General features: G+C 52.2%; 1 protein-coding gene across 2 annotated transcripts in view; it reads left to right on the top strand.

The window, feature by feature from the left end:
• Positions 1-20,194, top strand: part of PHIP (PHIP subunit of CUL4-Ring ligase complex) — a 2,330,659-nt gene that overhangs the window by 2,130,299 nt on the left and 180,166 nt on the right. For both annotated transcript variants that reach the window (XM_086926531.1, XM_086926532.1), the window contains exon 39: positions 5,094-5,255. In XM_086926531.1, the coding sequence (XP_086782657.1) occupies positions 5,094-5,255 (162 nt within the window). The remainder of the gene's footprint in view (positions 1-5,093; positions 5,256-20,194) is intronic.

The following is a 20,194-nucleotide window of genomic DNA, read 5'->3' as shown; positions in this document are numbered from 1 at the left end:
GCGAATGCCTCTAAAACAGAGTCAATGTCTTGGAACATCGATTTAACTACCTTCAATGAAACATCAAGACCTCAATTACGATACCTGGGGATAAATATAGTTAAAGACATTGACCTGATTGCTTCCTTAAATTTTGCTAAAATAGCAGCACAGTGCCGAAGAAACATGAGAGATTGGTCACACCTCCCGCTTACTATCCTAGGTAAGGTTAACTTGGTAAAGATGTGTATTCTGCCAAAGATTTCGTTTTTATTTAATTCAATTCCACTCTTCTTTGATCCTAAATTAATTTCTAAGCTGCAAAGCGCGATTTCTACTATTATTTGGAATAGTAAGAGCCCAAGAATTTCTTGGAAGAAAATAAGACGCCGCAGAGAGAAGGGAGGGCTGGCGGGACCAGATCTTCAGGTCTACGCATGGGCGTTTCAGCTCTCATTCACGCATGTTATTAAAAATACCAGCAGTAACAGGGGTAGGCCATATGTTCTCTACTTTATTGAACTGTGAGGGAGTAGGACAGGGCAGCTTTCTGTTTATATTTGGAGACCCAAAATTTTAAAAATAAATAAAATTGAAGATATTGCAGGGGATAGCTTCCACATGGAATAGAATGAGGCACGCGATTAAACTGGGGTATTACTCAGAGAAAGCTCCTATATGGGACCTACCAGCTCCCCCAGCTTGGGCAGAAGACGCATTAACTCAACCACTAAGAGAGGCCGGAATCAACACCTGGGGAGACCTGTTCATGGATGGAACTCTACTTCCTTGGGACAACTTAACAAACAAGGTCGGGCCAAGCCTGTCTAGATTCAAATTCATACAAATCTCAAGCTGGTCCCAGTCATACAATTTACAGCCAACTCGGATTAGCAGTTTACCTATAGGTGGCAATAGTGAATTAGTGACGTGCCTGTTGGACAGTCCCCCTGCAAAGAAGGAAATATCACTCTGGTATAATAAGATCATGGAGGAAACAGATGGTAAATTTTGCCTTCCGACAACATTATGGGCTGATTCATTGCCAGGAATAGACGTGGAGGAGCTTTGGTCAGCTTCCTGTGTGGTACTGTGGGACCTGGTCAAACCTGCTTGGCTTCGTAGGAACCACCTTTTTACAATACACAGGGCTTACTACTCCCCGCAGAGGCTGTCAATGTTCTCTTCGACAGGCCCGGTCTCGTGCCCAAGGTGCGGACTTGTTGCCGCATCCGACATCCATATGTTTTAGGAATGCCCAAAAATAACTTCATTTTGGGACTCTATAGGAACCAATCTATCCTTGTCATTGGTGTGAGAAGTTGGCCTGATATGCAGTGCTCACTATTCTAGTGATCACTATGCATCAGTCCAAACAACCCTCATGGTGATTGGTTGTAAGTCAACCTTATAGACCAGCTATCCTAGTAGCGTGGATACGAGCAGTCTTCGGGCTAAACTCTAGAGGGCGTGTTAAGCCAGCTGTTATACCATCACATATACCACTTGAACACCAAGTGAAAGGACACCACACAAGTGTTATGAAAATAAACAGTGTATTTATTAGAATCACAACAGCGCTGTACTCTTTATGAGGTCAGGGTACTAAGCACACAACAAAACTCTTATAAAAATACTTCAAGTTGCACAATTTACACAGATGCCCGAGGGGCACGGAAAACCATATACTATGGAAGTGGAATGCGAAATTACTAGCAGGTAAGTACTGTACTAATAGGCTTTGGAATCGCTAGGACTACGTTACTGAACCTTCAGATTACTAGTAGGAGGCCTAGGGGACTCGGGTGCAGAGTGTGCACTCTCAGGCGGGATGCGGGACAAAGTCTATGGTAGCTAGATTTCACAAAGTTAGTGTTCTCGGGCGAACCTGACTAGGCAGATCGAAAACGACAGTGGATCCTGACCCTTGGATAGTGAGGCTATGCTGGGGCACCGAAATGCCGAAGTTACCTAGCCCAGGGGCTGCAGCTGCATATGTCTCAAAAGACGTCGGGAATCCTCGTAGACGGACCAGGAGCCTGGAAGAAAGATGCTGGCAGGCGACCAGTGAAGAGAGTTCGAAGTGATCCAAGCCTGGATCTTGAAGAGAGATGACACCTGAAAGCAGAGGGGATCAAGTTCGTGACTACTAGCCAGTAGTCAGGTGGCACCAGGAGGGCACCGGATGGTAGTCACCTCGACTAGGTGAGTGGGTGACGCTGTGCTCTGCAGATCTCACGGACCAGGAGGCGTTGTCGGCGACCAGGATGGAGGAGCGAGCTGTCCCACGCTGGATGAAGCTGTCGGCGTCGCTGGACCCAGGATTGGGCAACAAAGCCTTGGCAAATTCAAGCCCACGCGGTGGACCTAAAATGGCGTCTGGAGTGGGCCAGGAGGGTCTGGGGTGCTCCTCTTTTGGAAGGGAGCAAGAGCCAGTCTGGAGCAAAATAAACAGTGTATTTATTTAGATCACAACAACCCTGTACTCTTTATGAGGACAGGGTACTAAGCACACAACAAAACTCTTATGAAAATACTTTAAGTTGCACAATTTACACAAATGCCTGAGGGGCACGGAAAACCATATACTATGGAAGTGGAATGCGAAATTACTAGCAGGTAAGTACTGGACTAATAGGCTTTGGAATCGCTAAGACTACGTTACTGAACCTTCAGATTACTAGTAGGAGGCCTAGGGGACTCGGGTGCAGAGTGTGCACTCTCAGGCGGGATGCGGGACAAAGTCTATGGTAGCTAGATTTCACAAAGTTAGTGTTCTCGGGCGAACCTGACTAGGCAGATCGAAAACGACAGTGGATCCTGACCCTTGGATAGTGAGGCTATGCTGGGGCACCGAAATGCCGACGTTACCTAGCCCAGGGGCTGCAGCTGCATAGGTCTGAAAAGACGTCGGGAATCCTCGTTGACGATCCAGGAGCCTGAAGAAAGAAGTTGCTGGCAGGCGACCAGTGAAGATTGTTCGAAGTGATCCAAGCCTGGATCGAAGATGGAGGACACCTGAAAGCAGAGGGGACCAAGTTCGTGACCACTAGCCAGTGGATTCCGGAGGAAGGACGTGAGGCAAACCGCAGAGTTCTTAGATGGTGCCTGCGGATGACTACTCTTTAGCCACAAGGGAGAAATCTTGAGAAGAAGTCGAGAGTTCCTTTCGTAGAAAGTAGTTTCTTGATTCAAAGATGATCTAATTTGGAAGGGTCCCCGCTCCTGCCTTTATCCTAAAGAAAGGGGTGGGTACGCGACTAGGTCCTGCCCTAGGGGTGGGACCAGGAAGGGGGGTGGTTACACCCCTCTCCCATGCCGGACTTTCCCCAGGCCAGGGGCTGGTGTGCCCCTGGAACTGGTTCTAGCCGGCAGATGCGTAGTGAGCACCGGGGTGCCACTCTGCAGTCACCTTCCTGTAAAGCCCTGCCTACCCAGGATACACAAAACCCTGTCTGGGATGGTGCTAGCACCGCCCCGACAGGAAACCCTTTGTCCAAGCTCTCCTCGCTGGAAGGACTTCCAGCAGCAGGAGGTCAGACTCGTGTCTGTGGTGGCAGCATCCATTTTGTGGAGCTGAGGCTTGAGTTAACATTAACCGGGGTTCACAGTTACATACATGTCGTGTCCCTCTAGAAGGGTGGAATGCTAACCCCGTGGCCAGAATTGGCGAGGGGTTAGTATTCCAATTCGTATGACACCTTACTCGACATGTTTTGATAAATCGATACCAGAGATAGCATTTAACCGCGAGGATTATAATGCACTTAAGAGTATATGGTATACGTTATCATGGAACAGCTATTAGGACTTGGTTCCGCAAGCTGCAAACGGGCTCAGCTCATGCCAGAGCACCATCTCACACGATTCCAAGCACTCTGCCTTCAGGATTATCAAGGCCTGCCATAGGAGTGACTGATCGGAATCTGTGTGTCCATGTTTAGGGTTAGATATAGGTATACTATATCTAAAGCAAAGGATGATTACACCACCTTGCCCCAGCTGTCGTGCAGCCAGTTGTGTCAGATTTAGATGGCCATCCAGGGGTGGCATAATACATGCTTCAGCCCCTGGTAGGCCCTGGGTACACCTATGCCCTGAGTTACAGGGTCTGATAAGGTGGCCCAGTACCAATTGGAAATGTACCTAAGGTACATGGAATCCATTTTAGAGAGAGAGCAGTAGGCCTGGGGTCCTGATTGGCAGGGCCCCAGGCCAACTAAGTCGGAAAACCAGCAAAACACCAAGCAAAAAGTTGGGGGCAACCATAGTCAGGTATCCACCTTCCTACAATTGGGCTCTCACATCTCCATTGATCTCGCCCTTGTTATTTTCGGCCTGAAGGGCAAAGCCCGTAATGCTGCCTCTAACCTGGTGTTTTATTCTATTCTGGCGGCGCGTAGGGAGATCTGTAGACACAGGAAGGACGCCCAGCCCCCTACTATACACGAATGGCGTTCCTCGGTCCTCCAGATTTCTAAACTCGGCCTAGCCAGAGGTGAAAATCCGAGCAGGAGAGCTTTTTGGACACAGTTTGCGCAGTCGTATTGAGCCTGGGGTTTTTTGGGTTTTTTTTTCCCCAGGGTCCTGTGATTAATGCGGGCATTGCCTACCGCGGTTTCTATGGCGAAGAGCCATGGAGCATACGGGGCCTCGGTATCTCGGGCACTATCTGCCAATGAATAGCCCTAAGCAAGATCCCTCAAGGCTTGTGTGAATGTGCTGTTGGGATCCGGCCTCCCCCCCTCTCTTAAGACTTCCCTGTCGCTAACGCTGAGACAGTACAGAAGCACAGCCGGTTTTCTTGCTCTGTGGCGTTTTCTTGTTCTGATAGATTGGAGCCATGCACGCAAATGAGGATACAAAAAAAAAAGAAAAAAATGGAATGAAAAAAAAAGTGCCTAAATTGAGCCAGTGCCCCCTACCAGCTCGGGAAAGCTAGGAAAAAGTTCACTAATCCAGTCTGACTCCTTGAGATATTCAAAAAGTGAGGATTCCTCCGGTGTATATCTACCAGAAAGTTGACTACCAAAGGTAAGTAATGTTTTCTTCAGTTTGTCAGTTTTGTCCTCTAGTAGGCATATCTTACATGTATATCATATGTTTTGTTCTAGTGCTGGAAAGTTCTTTTAAACAGTTCAAGAACATAAGAGTGCCAAGTAACCCCATCCCAGGAATCTCTACCTTAAGCACCAGAAATAATGTATCTCGAGAGAATCCAGTGAAACAAAAGCAAATCAAACATAAAGTGAAGATGTGTTTAAGCAATAAGCAAGGTAAGGTCATTTTTCTTTTCAAAGAAGTATAAAAACAATTGACAGATATGTGGCAGATATGTCACTGTATCTTTTCTGGGCCTTTTGCCATTAGGAGAAGGGAGCAAAGTGTGTTTCCCTCCAAGAAGTGCCATGTTTCATCCCAGAGCACTTACAAGTCGAAGAAAATTACTATCACTACTCAAGGAGAAAGAAACACAAGAACCATGACTACGCTTTGTTCTCTTGGTTAAAAACAAAAATCTGTATAGAACTAGTATGGCGTTTTTGGATTGGGTTGGAAAAATTGCAGCCTAAGCCTGAGGTGACATTTCCCACCCCGGCTTGAATGAGGCCCATGTGGAACTTTTTAGTGCCTTTATACTTCCTACATTTGCTTCCTGTGGAGCAATCACTGCTCTACCTCAAAGGCTCCTCTGTGCCTCTGTGTGCTCACACTGAGAGCATCATTCATCGTTCCCTGGTCTCGTAATTGGTATTACAGTTGATTCTCCCTGATTGGCATATCTGAAAGAAACACGTTAGTATTAGATTCCTTACCTTAGAATATCCCCAGGCGTCAGTCTGGATCCGGAAACTTTTGCGTAGCAGTACCCCTGCACATCGGTAGGCGTCCCCTGCAGGCGTCCCCTGCGGCTCCGCGTCCGTCGTTGGAGTCGTGCGCCGTGATGACGTCGCTGGAGTATATAGACGCCGCCTCCGCACGCTGAATTCAGTTCTTCTTTTTTCCGCGCCAGTTAGCGCAGATCCGAAGAGCAGTACTCCGGTCTTTTGACCAAGTTTTTTTGGGATCTTTTTTGATCTCTGAATCTTCTACGGTGCCGGTAGGATGCCCAGTTTTAAGAACTGTGACGACTGTGACCGGATGATGTCGGTCACGGATCATCACTGACTCTGCCTCCGGTGCCTGGGCCCCGACCACGACGTGGACGCCTGCGTCGACTGCCGGGCCTTGACTAATAAAGCTAGGCGGGAGCGGTCCCGCAAGCTGCTCGAGCTCCGGGTGTCGGCCCCGCGTCGAGAGCGGTCCCGGTCCGGCCGGAGGTCAAGGGAGCGATCGAGGGAGCGGTCGCGGAGCCGTCACGGGCGCTCCGGGAGTCGTCACCATTCTTCTGGTTCCTCAGGTAGTAAGCACAAAAAGTCGGGGCGTCGTCATCGTACCCCTGACTCCCCCCGACGCTCGCACGAGGCGGCCGGGGGTTCGGGTGACCCCACCCCGCGGCTCCGCGTGAGTCGCCGACGCGGCCTGCTCCATACCCTGCGGTCCCTGGGCAAGGCGCGTCCCCCGAGGAGATAGAGGCGTTCCTCGTGGCCATGAGGGCTCTTTCTCCTCCGGCGGGTTCCGCGGCGCCTTCGGGCCCTGTGAACCCCTCTGGGGGCCCTAGCGGCTCGGGTGACCCTGCCTCAACGCCGTCGGGTGCCCCGGCGCCGCAGGGGCCCTCGGGGGTCGACGCCGGCTGGTCAACTGGCCTCTCCGGCGCCGATTCCATCGGGGCAACCCATGGCGCCGCCCCCGCGCGGCGCCGGGCTCGACGCCAATGGGGCCTGTGAACCCCGAGGAGCCGGTCTACATTGTTGACTCCGAGTATGGTGAGGATGTAGAATGCGGAGAGGGGTGGGAGGGGTCTGAGGACCCTCTGACACGCGAGTGGACTGGACAGATGACTTGGGTGACGCCAATGGTCTGGATGACTTCCCCAACCCTGGCTTTGTCTCGCCTCCTACCGTGGCTACGGAGGAGGGGGCTGCCTATTCAGTGGTGTTGATGAGGGCTGCCAAGGCCTTACACCTTGAGCTCCCCGTCGCGGCCGTGAGGACTAACATCCTCACCGAGGTCCTCCAACCGCAGTCATGCCCACAGGAGCCACTGCTGCGGTTTAACGAGGCCTTATCGGGCGTTCTTTTGGGCACGTGGTCCAGGCCCGCTTCAGGTTCGCCTGTTGATAGGAATGTGGCCAGACGCCACTGTCCGTGTGCGGACGACCCCAAGTTTCTGTCCACCCACCCCACCCCTGAGAGTCTGGTGATCCAGGCCTCCACCTCCCAGACCGCATTCCCGTCGGCCCCGCCCGACAGGGAATCAAAGAGGTACGACCAGTATGGCAAAAAGGTCTTCTCGTCCCTGAGTCTGGGACTGCGGTCTTGCAACACCGCGTGCCTCTTGGGCCGTTACACCCACTCTCTGTGGGACACGGTCGCGGACCTGCTGCCTGCTGCCTGAATGCCCCCCGGAGGTACGGGCTAAGCTCGGCAAGGCTATGATTGAAGGCCGAGACGCAGCAAGATATTCCATCAAGTGTGGTCTTGATACGACCGACTCGCTGGGCAGAGCGATGTCCACGACGGTGGCGATTCGTCGCCACGCCTGGCTGAGATCCGCCAACTTCTCGGCTGATGTCCAGAATGCATTGATGGACATGCCGTTTGATGGCAGTCGCCTGTTTGGCGACAAAGCGGACCACGCGCTGGAGCGCTTCAAGGACTCCAGGGTCACGGCCAAGTCCTTAGGTCTCTCGACCCAGCGCCAGCAAACTGGTTCGTTAAGCTCCTTTCATGGCCAAGGAAGGGGCGGTCCCACACGTTCTGCCAGCCACGCGCCGCAACAGAGTTATCAACGCGGTGGCGGCCGTGGAAACCGCCGTGGTGGCGGTCGGGGACAGCGGCGAGGTCAGGCCACACCTCCCCCCGCAGCATCTGCCAGTAAATCCTCCTAGTCCGAGCTTTCAGGCCCATGTGACACCGGTGGGAGGCAGGGTTCTCCATCACCTCTCCCACTGGTGCACAATAACATCGGACAGGTGGGTGCTGCAGCTCGTCCGAAGGGGCTACTCCCTCCCCTTCGAGACAACTCCTCCAGCCATGCCACCGCAGAACCACCGTGTGTCGGGGGACCACTTGGCACTTCTGAGGGAGGAAGTTACGGCCCTCTTGGCCAAGGGGGCCATCGAGCGCGTTCCTGGGCCAGAAGTAGGACGTGGTTGCTATTCCCACTACTTTCTGGTACCCAAGAAGGACAAAGGGGGCCTACGTCCTATCTTGGATCTAAGGAACGTCAACGGCTTCCTCCAGAAGGAGAAGTTCAAGATGTTGACTTTAGCTCAGGTCTTGGCTGTGAGAAGGTGGCCTGATATGCAGTGCTCACTATTCTAGTGAACACTATGTATCAGTCCAGCAACCCTTATTGATGATTGGTTGTAAGTCAACCTTATAGACTAGCTATCCTAGTAGCGTGGATACGAGCAGTCTAAGGCTAAAGACTCGAGAGGGCGTGTTAAGCCAGCTGTTATACCACATATACCCCTTGAACACCAAGTGAAAGGACACCACACAAGTGTTATGAAAATAAACAGTTATTTATTAAGAATCACAACAGCCCTGTACTCTTTATGAGGACAGGGTACTAAGCACAAACCAAAACTCTTACAAAAATACTTAAGTTAGCACAGTATATACAAATGCCCGAGGGGCACGGAAAACCATATACTAGAAAAGTGGAATGCGAAATTACTAGCAGGTAAGTACAGTACTAATAGGCTTTGGAATCGCTAGGACTTGACTATAGAATCGTTAGATTACTTCTAGGAGACCCAGGGGACTCGGGTGCAGTGTGTGCACTCTCACGCGAGATGCGGGACAAAGTCTATGGTAGCTAGAAATTGCAAAGTTAGTGTTCTCGGGCGAACCCGACCTGGTAGGGAGAAAACGAAAGTAGATTCTGACCCTTGGATAGTGAGGCTATGCTGGGGCACCGAAATGCCGAAGTTACCTAGCCCAGGGGCTGCAGCTGCATAGGACTCAAAAGACGTCGGGAATCCTCGTTGACGGACCAGGAGCCTGGAAGAAAGAAGTTGCTGGCAGGCGACCAGTGAAGAAAGTTCGGTGGATCCAAGCCTGGATCGATGGAAGATGACACCTGAAAGCAGAGGGGACCAAGTTCGAGACTACTAGCCAGTAGTCAGTGGGCACCAGGAGGGCACCGGATGGTAGCCACCTCGACAAGACGTGTGGGTGACGCTGGGCTCGGAGAGCTCACGGACCAGGAGGCGTTGTCGGCGACCAGGAAGGAGGATCGAGCTGTCCCACGAAGATAGAAGCTGTCGGCGTCGCTGGACCCGGGATTGCGCAACAAAGCCTTGGCAAATTCAAGCCCACGCGGTGGACCTAAAATGGCGTCTGGAGTGGACCAGGAGGGTCCGGGGTGCCTCTCTTCAAGAAGGAAGCAAGGGCCAGTCTGGAGCAACCAGACCAGCAGCAGTGATGTCGTCGGGCGTCGTTCAGAAGGCCACAAGCCAGCCGGCTAGTAGCCAAACAACGCGGTGCACAGCAAACAGCAGAAGGGCCCCACGCAGATCGTGGAGATGCAGGGAGGCTGATCTTGGGTGCTGGAGCTGCGCAGGGTCGGGGCTTCTCGGACCCCAAAGCACTCACCCGTGGAGGACACGGTGGGCTTGCAGTAAAGATGTCGTGCAGTCTTGGCGATCGTCGGTCCCTCGAGGTCTCGTCGCACTCACGGTTCTCAGCTTGGCTGTAGAGGTGAGTAGAGGTCAGAGGTGCCAGGGAAGCTGGGTCTCGTCGAGCTGGGTCGTCGGATTCGTGATGAAGGACTTGCAGCAGACCGCAGTGTTCTTTAGGATGGTGCCTGCGGATGCAGGGTGACTACTCCTTAGCCACAAGGGAGAATCTTGATGAAGAAATCGTGAAGTCCTTTCGCAGAAAGTCGTGTCTTGATTCCAAAGATGATCTAATTTGAACAGGGGGCCCGCTCCCATCTTTATACTAAAAAAGGGGGCTGACCCGGTGACTAGGTCCTGCCTATGGGTGGGACTAGGAGGGGGGTGGTTACACCCCTCTGCCATGCCGGACTTTCCCCAGGCCAGGGGCTGGTGTGCCCCTGGAACTGGTTCTGACCGGCCTATGCGTAGTGAGCACCGGGGTGCCACTCAGCAGTCACCTTCCTGAAAAGCCCTGCCTACCCAGGATACACAAAACCATGTCTGGGACGGTGCTAGCACCGCCCCTGACAGGAAACCCTTTGTCCAGGCTCCCCTCGCTGGAAGGACTCCCAGCTGCAGGGGGTCAGACTCGTGTCTGTGGTGGCAGCATCCATTTTGTGGAGCTGAGGCTTCGTTTAACTTTAACCGGGGTTCACAGTTACATACATGTCGTGTCCCTCTAGAAGGGTGGAATGCTAACCCCGTCGCCAGAATTGGCGAGGGGTTAGTATTCCAATTCGTATGACACCTTACTCGACATGTTTTGATAAAGCAATACCAAAGTTAGCATTTAACCGCGAGGATTATAATGCACTTAAGAGTATATGGTATGCGATATCATGGAACAGCTATTAGGACTTGGTTCCGCAAGCTGCAGACAGGCTCAGCTCATGCCAGAGCACCATCTCACACGATTCCAAGCACTCTGCCTTCAGGATTGTCAAGGCCTGCCATAGGAGTGACTGATAGGAATCTGTGTGTCCATTTTAGGGTTAGGTATAGGTATACTACACCTACAGCAAAGGGTGATTACACGACTTTGCCCCAGCTGTCATGCAGCCAGTTGTGTCAAATTTAGGAGGCCAGCCAGGGGTGGCATAATACATGCTGCAGCCCCTGGCAGCCTTGGGTACACCTATGCCCTGAGTTACAGGGTCTGATAAGGTGGCCCAGTCCCAATTGGAAATGTACCTAGGGCACATAGAATCCATTTTAAAGAGAGAGCAGTAGGCCTGGGGTCCTGATTGGCAGGGTCCCAGGTCGACTATGTCAAAAACCAGCTAAAACACAGGGCAAAATGTTGGGGGCAACCATAGTCAGGAGGTACCTTCCTACACAACCCCCCCCCCCCCCCCCAAACGAAAGGAGATAAGGCTATCCTTGTCCAGGTAAGCCTCTATTACCTAAGTGGCCATATAAGGAAGGACCAGCTCTGGCTTGGTTTCCCTCTGTGTCATGGTCCACTAGGCAACCCCTCACCCTAAGGGTATCTGAGGGTCTCCACCATAGGGAATCTCTGCCTTTGGTGTGTCTTGGGAAAGAAGAAGGCTGATGCTGGGATGGAGTACTGAAGTGAGGCTCCTCTACCTTTGGGCTCAACTTCCTCCAATCACCATTCATCATGTGTGCCTTTCTTTCTTTAGCTGAGATGCACTGAGCTCTCAGGGTCAGCCTCTGGCTACCTAAAGCTGGAGGCTGAGTCCCTCTGTTTGGCTTACTGGAGGGACAGGTCAGGTCTGGGGTTTTTAGGCCCCATGTTTGGCTGTGCCCAACAGTGTCCAGCTGTGGGAGGTCCCTAACTACTTTTAAGGGGGATCCCTCAGGAGTCTGTTTTATTTTCACTTGGCTAGGTTTACCAGCTTCAGTGATCCTAATCTGCTGATTAAGGAGTTCTTGTGGACAGGGGGCTCTTTGGAGTCCACCACTGGCCTCCCTGACCTCCACAGCCCTGGGCTGACTGAGGCAGGGTAGAGAGGTGCAGGTTACCTGCTCCAGACTGGGTCCCACCTGGGAAGGGTCCACTGCCATCAGGGGCTCTGCCAGGCTAGGCCTGACTACCTCTGGGGCAGTTCCTTCAACAGGGGTAGAGTCAGTTCCCTGAGGAGGCTGGCTCTCACCTAGTGTCTGGGAGGGGGAAGACTCTTCTTCCTCCTCAATGCTCTCTGTTTGAGTAGAGGCTGAGACCATTTCAACCTTGCCAACCTTTTCAGGAGGGCACTCAGTTTGTGTTTGGGCTGTGACTGTCACAGCCCTCCTATCCTGTTCTGGAAAGTCTGTCTGAGCCTGGGCAGTGGCTACCACTGCCCTTCCAACCTTTTCAGGGAGGAATGGTGCTTGGACTGGGGCTGTAGCTATTACTGCCCCACTAACCTGTCTGGATAGGCCTATCATTCTGGAGTGAGTTTCTTGTTCCACCTCAGCCCATGCTGAGAGTTCCAGGTCATTCCCCAGTAAGCAATCTACAGGTAGGTTATCTGTCACTGCCACTCTCATGGGCCCTGTGACATTACCCCAGCTGAGCTTGACTACTGCCATGGGATGCCTTCTCTTCACTCCATGAATGTCTGTCACCTGATAAGTAAAACCAGGGGTCAGTTGAGCAGAGGGGACCAGATGGTCACTCACCATGGTGAGGCTGGCCCCTGTGTCTCTGAATGCCTCAACTTTCTGACCATTCACTAAAACTTCTTGTCTATACTTGCCCAAAATGTGGGGTCCAGTAGTGAAGTTGGCAAACCCCATGCCAGTCTCACAGACAAGAGTGTGGTCAGGGAACCTGGCTAGGCCATAGTCCTCCTGATTGCCCAAAGTAATGCCCACCACATTCTTGGGGGCACTCCCACCACCTGGGGGATTACCACTAGTGGTAACAGGATGTTTAGGAGTATTACCTGGGGGTATATTTCCCTTATTACCATTTTTAGGGCAACTGGCATCACTTTTGTAATGACCCACCTGTTTACAGGTATGGCAATAAGGTTTCTTCTGTTCTGAAGGAGTGTTCTGGGACCCACCACCCTTGTTGGAGTTATGGGGCCCTTGGGAAGTCTTCTCTGTGGATTTATCCCCACCCTTCTCTTGAGGCTTGGTTGATTCCTTTTTCTGGTCACCACCCTGGTTTTTAGGCCTAACCCTGGTTCTGACCCATTTGTCTGCCCTCTTACCCAATTCCTGTGGAGAGGTCAGATCAGAGTCTACCAGGTGCTGATGTAATAACTGGTTCTGACAATTATTTAAGATTTGCTCCCTCATAATTAGATTATACAATCCTTTAAAATCAGTAACCTTACTACCCAGTAGCCAGCCTTCAAAAGCCTTAGTGGCACAATCAACAAAGTCAGTCCAATCTTGAGACTGAGTTTTCTGGGTGTCTCTGAACAGCATCCTGTATTGTTCAGTGGTTAAACCAAACCCATCAACCAGTGTATTCTTCAAGATTTGGTAATTGTTAGCATCCTCCACCCTTGTAGTGAGGAGCTTATCTCTACCTTTACCATCAAAGGAGAGCCACAAGATAGCTGCCCACTGACTTTGGGGAACACCCTGCACAGTGCAGGCCCTCTCCAAAGCAGTAATCCATTTGTGGATGTCATCCCCTTGTTTAAAGGGGGGCACTATCTTATTCAGGTGCTTTGTATCAAAACTCCTTTCCCTATTGCTAGGTTTATTGCTGCCACCAGTGGGCTGTAGCCCACATAATTCTTGCTCTCTAGCAAAGGCAAGTCTCTCTTTGGCCAGGGCAAGTTCTTCCCTTTCAATCCTCAGTTTGACTGCCCTTTCTTCAGCTTCATACACTCTCCTCTGAGGGGAAGTCATCCCTCTGTGAGAAGAGTTGTGAGAGCCATTGGTTCGAAGGGATCTGTTAGAGCCTCTTGATAGAGACCTAACTCGTCCATTCCCAATGTTAAGCTGACCTGAGAGTGGCCCCAGGGGTCCCCTAGTACCATTCTCATGCCTGCTTAAGTTGGACCTGGTTAGTCTGCTGACTTCTACCTGTCCCTTATCCGCCTCATCCCCTGACAACTGATCCTCATCCTCATCCTCAGCATCATCTGCTTCCTGGAGGGGATGGTCATGGCTATCAAAGGGTCCCTGTAAGGAGGGCATACTCCCATCTGGATTAGAAGGGTCTGGGTTACCAGCCCTACTGGCATCATAAGCCTCTAAGAGACCAATGAGAAAGGAAGTTGTGGGGTTAGACCCCTGTCTTATCTTCCTGGAGGTACACACCTGTCTCAACTCCCTGAAGCTAAGAACAGTATATCTGGAAGTGGGGACCTGTGGAGGGTCCACTGACACAAGGGGAGACTCAGAGTTTCCTCCTTTGTCTGACATACTGTTTCTAGTGTGGTGTAAGTGATGCACCTACCTACACTATGTGTTTACCTACTGATCCCTTGCTAAGAGTTGCAGCCAAGGTGTGCTAAGCCTTGAGGAGCTGCAACAGCTGGTTCAGTAGAACTCAGAGTATTCTAAGCTTAGTTATATGTACTAACAGTACTTATGTGATCTTTCAACAGGATATTCTTAGGATACGTGTGGTAAAACAACAGCAAGCTCAAATCCCACCGCTGCCACCAATGTGAGAAGGTGGCCTGATATGCAGTGCTCACTATTCTAGTGAACACTATGTATCAGTCCAGCAACCCTTATTGATGATTGGTTGTAAGTCAACCTTATAGACCAGCTATCCTAGTAGCGTGGATACGAGCAGTCTAAGGCTAAAGACTCGAGAGGGCGTGTTAAGCCAGCTGTTATACCACATATACCCCTTGAACACCAAGTGAAAGGACACCACACAAGTGTTATGAAAATAAACAGTTATTTATTAAGAATCACAACAGCCCTGTACTCTTTATGAGGACAGGGTACTAAGCACAAACCAAAACTCTTACAAAAATACTTAAGTTAGCACAGTATATACAAATGCCCGAGGGGCACGGAAAACCATATACTTGAAAAGTGGAATGCGAAATTACTAGCAGGTAAGTACAGTACTAATAGGCTTTGGAATCGCTAGGACTTGACTATAGAATCGTTAGATTACTTCTAGGAGACCCAGGGGACTCGGGTGCAGTGTGTGCACTCTCACGCGAGATGCGGGACAAAGTCTATGGTAGCTAGAAATTGCAAAGTTAGTGTTCTCGGGCGAACCCGACCTGGTAGGGAGAAAACGAAAGTAGATTCTGACCCTTGGATAGTGAGGCTATGCTGGGGCACCGAAATGCCGAAGTTACCTAGCCCAGGGGCTGCAGCTGCATAGGACTCAAAAGACGTCGGGAATCCTCGTTGACGGACCAGGAGCCTGGAAGAAAGAAGTTGCTGGCAGGCGACCAGTGAAGAAAGTTCGGTGGATCCAAGCCTGGATCGATGGAAGATGACACCTGAAAGCAGAGGGGACCAAGTTCGAGACTACTAGCCAGTAGTCAGTGGGCACCAGGAGGGCACCGGATGGTAGCCACCTCGACAAGGCGTGTGGGTGACGCTGGGCTCGGAGAGCTCACGGACCAGGAGGCGTTGTCGGCGACCAGGAAGGAGGATCGAGCTGTCCCACGAAGATAGAAGCTGTCGGCGTCGCTGGACCCAGGATTGGGCAACAAAGCCTTGGCAAATTCAAGCCCACGCGGTGGACCTAAAATGGCGTCTGGAGTGGACCAGGAGGGTCCGGGGTGCCTCTCTTCAAGAAGGAAGCAAGGGCCAGTCTGGAGCAACCAGACCAGCAGCAGTGATGTCGTCGGGCGTCGTTCAGAAGACCACAAGCCAGCCGGCTAGTAGCCAAACAACGCGGTGCACAGCAAACAGCAGAAGGGCCCCACGCAGATCGTGGAGATGCAGGGAGGCTGATCTTGGGTGCTGGAGCTGCGCAGGGTCGGGGCTTCTCGGACCCCAAAGCACTCACCCGTGGAGGACACGGTGGGCTTGCAGTAAAGATGTCGTGCAGTCTTGGCGATTGTCGGTCCCTCGAGGTCTCGTCGCACTCACGGTTCTCAGCTTGGCTGTAGAGGTGAGTAGAGGTCAGAGGTGCCAGGGAAGCCGGGTCTCGTCGAGCTGGGTCGTCGGATTCGTGATGAAGGACTTGCAGCAGACCGCAGTGTTCTTTAGGATGGTGCCTGCGGATGCAGGGTGACTACTCCTTAGCCACAAGGGAGAATCTTGATGAAGAAATCGTGAAGTCCTTTCGCAGAAAGTCGTGTCTTGATTCCAAAGATGATCTAATTTGAACAGGGGGCCCGCTCCCATCTTTATACTAAAAAAGGGGGCTGACCCGGTGACTAGGTCCTGCCTATGGGTGGGACTAGGAGGGGGGTGGTTACACCCCTCTGCCATGCCGGACTTTCCCCAGGCCAGGGGCTGGTGTGCCCCTGGAACTGGTTCTGACCGGCCTATGCGTAGTGAGCACCGGGGTGCCACTCAGCAGTCACCTTCCTGAAAAGCCCTGCCTACCCAGGATACACAAAACCATGTCTGGGACGGTGCTAGCACCGCCCCTGACAGGAAACCCTTTGTCCAGGCTCCCCTCGCTGGAAGGACTCCCAGCTGCAGGGGGTCAGACTCGTGTCTGTGGTGGCAGCATCCATTTTGTGGAGCTGAGGCTTCGTTTAACTTTAACCGGGGTTCACAGTTACATACATGTCGTGTCCCTCTAGAAGGGTGGAATGCTAACCCCGTCGCCAGAATTGGCGAGGGGTTAGTATTCCAATTCGTATGACACCTTACTCGACATGTTTTGATAAAGCAATACCAAAGTTAGCATTTAACCGCGAGGATTATAATGCACTTAAGAGTATATGGTATGCGATATCATGGAACAGCTATTAGGACTTGGTTCCGCAAGCTGCAGACAGGCTCAGCTCATGCCAGAGCACCATCTCACACGATTCCAAGCACTCTGCCTTCAGGATTGTCAAGGCCTGCCATAGGAGTGACTGATAGGAATCTGTGTGTCCATTTTAGGGTTAGGTATAGGTATACTACACCTACAGCAAAGGGTGATTACACGACTTTGCCCCAGCTGTCATGCAGCCAGTTGTGTCAAATTTAGGAGGCCAGCCAGGGGTGGCATAATACATGCTGCAGCCCCTGGCAGCCCTGGGTACACCTATGCCCTGAGTTACAGGGTCTGATAAGGTGGCCCAGTCCCAATTGGAAATGTACCTAGGGTACATGGAATCCATTTTAAAGAGAGAGCAGTAGGCCTGGGGTCCTGATTGGCAGGGTCCCAGGTCGACTATGTCAAAAACCAGCTAAAACACAGGGCAAAAAGTTGGGGGCAACCATAGTCAGGAGGTACCTTCCTACATTGGCTGCTCTAGACCCGCAAGACTGGATGGTAGCGTTGGACTTGCAGGATGCGTATTTTCACATCCCCGTCCTGCCGGCCCACCGGCGTTACCTGCGGTTCACGGTAGGCCTCGAGCATTTTCAGTTTATCGTGCTCCCCTTCGGCCTTACCAGCGCCCCACGGGTGTTCACCAAGGTGATGGCGGTGGTCGCAGCTCATCTGCGCAGATTGGGGGTTTCAGTCTTCCCCTACCTAGACGACTGGTTGTTGAAGGCGGGCTCGCCCCAGACAGTCGTCCACCACCTTCAGATGACGGCAGACCTCCTGCACGAGCTGGGGTTCTCCATCAATGTGCCGAAATCACACCTGTGTCCCTCTCAAAAGCTCCTTTTCATCGGAGCGGTTCTCGACTCGGCGCAGTTTCGGGTCTATCCTCCGGAACGGCGAGTCCAGGATATACAGGCTTTGATTCCCACCTTTCAGCCGTTATCCCGGGTTTCGGTCAGGTTGACGCTGCGGCTGCTGGGGCTGATGGCTTCCTGCATCCTTCTGGTGCATCACGCCCGGTGGCGGATGCGGGCTCTGCAGTGGGACCTGAAGTTTCATTGGGCCCAGCATCAGGGCAATCTGTCTGACCATGTCTTGATCTCAGAGGGCACTGCAAGACAACTGCAGTGGTGGCTTACGGACCGCGATTGGGTCAGAGGCAGATCCCTCTCCCTTCCCCAACCGGAGCACGTTGTTTTGACGGACGCGTCCCTCCAGGGCTGGGGAGGCCACTTGGGAGAGGCAGAGATCAGAGGCATCTCGTCTCCGGCGGAGTCCCGGCTCCATATAAACCTGCTGGAGCTGCGGGCGATTCCTTTGGCACTGAAAGCGTTCCTCCCCTTTGTCAACGGGAGTGTAGTGCAGGTGTTCACGGACAACACCACCGCCATGTGGTACTGCAACAAACAGGGCGGGGTGGGATCGTGGACCCTTTGCCAGGAGGCTCTGCGCCTCTGGCAATGGCTGGAACGTCAGGGCGTGACTCTGACGGTTCAACACCTGGCAGGTTCTCTGAACGCCAGGGCGGACAAACTCAGCCGTCGGTGCTCGATGGATCACGAATGGCGTCTGAACTCGGACGTGGCGGAAGGCATCTTTCGGCAATGGGGAGAGCCTTGGTTAGATCTATTCGCCACAGAAGAGAACGCGCAATGTCATCAGTTCTGCGCGTTTGAGTTTCCAAGACGGCACTCGCACGGCGACGCCTTTCGGCGCGAGTGGAGTTGCGGTCTGTTATACGCCTTTCCGCCTATACCACTTCTGCCCAAAGTGCTGAAGAAGATCAGGCGCGACCGGGCCCAAGTCATCCTTGTGGCTCCGGACTGGGCTCGAAGGTACTGGTATCCCGAGCTACTCAGCATGTCAGTCGGTCCCCCGATCCGCCTGCCCCTTCAGGAGGACCTTCTGTCGCAGCAACAGGGGACGATCCTCCACCCAAACCTGTCCAGCCTTCACCTCCATGCGGAGATTGAGCGGCGGCAGTTGAGGCCATTTGACTTGCCTCCTGAAGTTTGTGATGTGATTCTGGCAGCCAGGCGTTCCTCCACGAAATCGGTATACGCCTGTCGGTGGAACAAGTTTGTGGCATGGTGCACAGCAAAGGCTGTGGATCCTCTATCTGCCCCTCTTTCTGAGGTTCTTCTATTCCTTCTTTCTCTTGCCCAGCAGGGCTCTGCTCTGGGCACTATCAAGGGCTACCTTTCTGCCCTTTTGGCCTTTCTGAGGCTGCCTGATCAACCTTCTTTGTTCAAGTCACCCATTGTAACGAGATTCTTGAAGGGCATCACACACATGTTTCCACCTGTTCCGTTTGTGATGCCTCAGTGGGACTTGAACCTGGTTCTAACATTCTTGATGTGTGCTCCCTTTGAGCCACTTCATTCCTGTCCTCTCTGTCTCCTGACTTTAAAGACGGCCTTCCAGGATGCCATCACCTCTGCCAGGAGGGTGAGTGAGCTCCAGGCTCTTTCTGTCAAACCTCCTTTCATGTCCATTCATCCAGCTAAGGTGGTTCTGAGAACTAGGCCTTCTTTCCTGCCCAAAGTTGTCTCTGCTTTTCACATCGGGCAGTCCATCACCCTCCTTTCCTTCTTCCCGCCTCCGCATCCTTCAAAGGATGAAGAACGGTGTGAGAAGTTGGCCTGATATGTAGTGCTCACTATTCTAGTGATCACTATGCATCAGTCCAAACGACCCTTATGGTGATTGGTTGTAAGTCAACCTTAGACCAGCTATCCTAGTAGCGTGGATACGAGCAGTCTTCGGGCTAAACTCTAGAGGGCGTGTTAAGCCAGCTGTTATACCATCACATATACCCCTTGAACACCAAGTGAAAGGACACCACACAAGTGTTATGAAAATAAACAGTGTATTTATTAGAATCACAACAGCCCTGTACTCTTTATGAGGACAGGGTACTAAGCACACAACAAAACTCTTATAAAAATACTTCAAGTTGCACAATTTACACAGATGCCCGAGGGGCACGGAAAACCATATACTATGGAAGTGGAATGCGAAATTACTAGCAGGTAAGTACTGTACTAATAGGCTTTGGAATCGCTAGGACTACGTTACTGAACCTTCAGATTACTAGTAGGAGGCCTAGGGGACTCGGTGCAGAGTGTGCACTCTCACGCGGGATGCGGGACAAAGTCTATGGTAGCTAGATTTCACAAAGTTAGTGTTCTCGGGCGAACCCGACTAGGCAGATCGAAAACGACAGTGGATCCTGACCCTTGGATAGTGAGGCTATGCTGGGGCACCGAAATGCCGAAGTTACCTAGCCCAGGGGCTGCAGCTGCATACGTCTCAAAAGACGTCGGGAATCCTCGTAGACGAACCAGGAGCCTGAAGAAAGAAGTTGCTGGCAGGCGACCAGTGAAGATAGTTCGAGTGATCCAAGCCTGGACCGAAGATGGATGACACCTGAAAGCAGAGGGGACCAAGTTCGTGACTACTAGCCAGTAGTCAGGTGGCACCAGGAGGGCACCGGATGGTAGTCACCTCGACTAGGTGAGTGGGCGACGCTGTGCTCTGCAGATCTCACGGACCAGGAGGCGTTGTCGGCGACCAGGATGGAGGTGCGAGCTGTCCCACGATGGATGAAGCTGTCG

This window comes from Lissotriton vulgaris, chromosome 6 (genome assembly GCF_964263255.1).
Source record: "Lissotriton vulgaris chromosome 6, aLisVul1.2, whole genome shotgun sequence".
Taxonomy (NCBI): domain Eukaryota; kingdom Metazoa; phylum Chordata; class Amphibia; order Caudata; family Salamandridae; genus Lissotriton; species Lissotriton vulgaris.
Note: the sequence above shows the minus strand (reverse complement) of the source record. Positions and strands in the feature narration are given on the sequence as shown.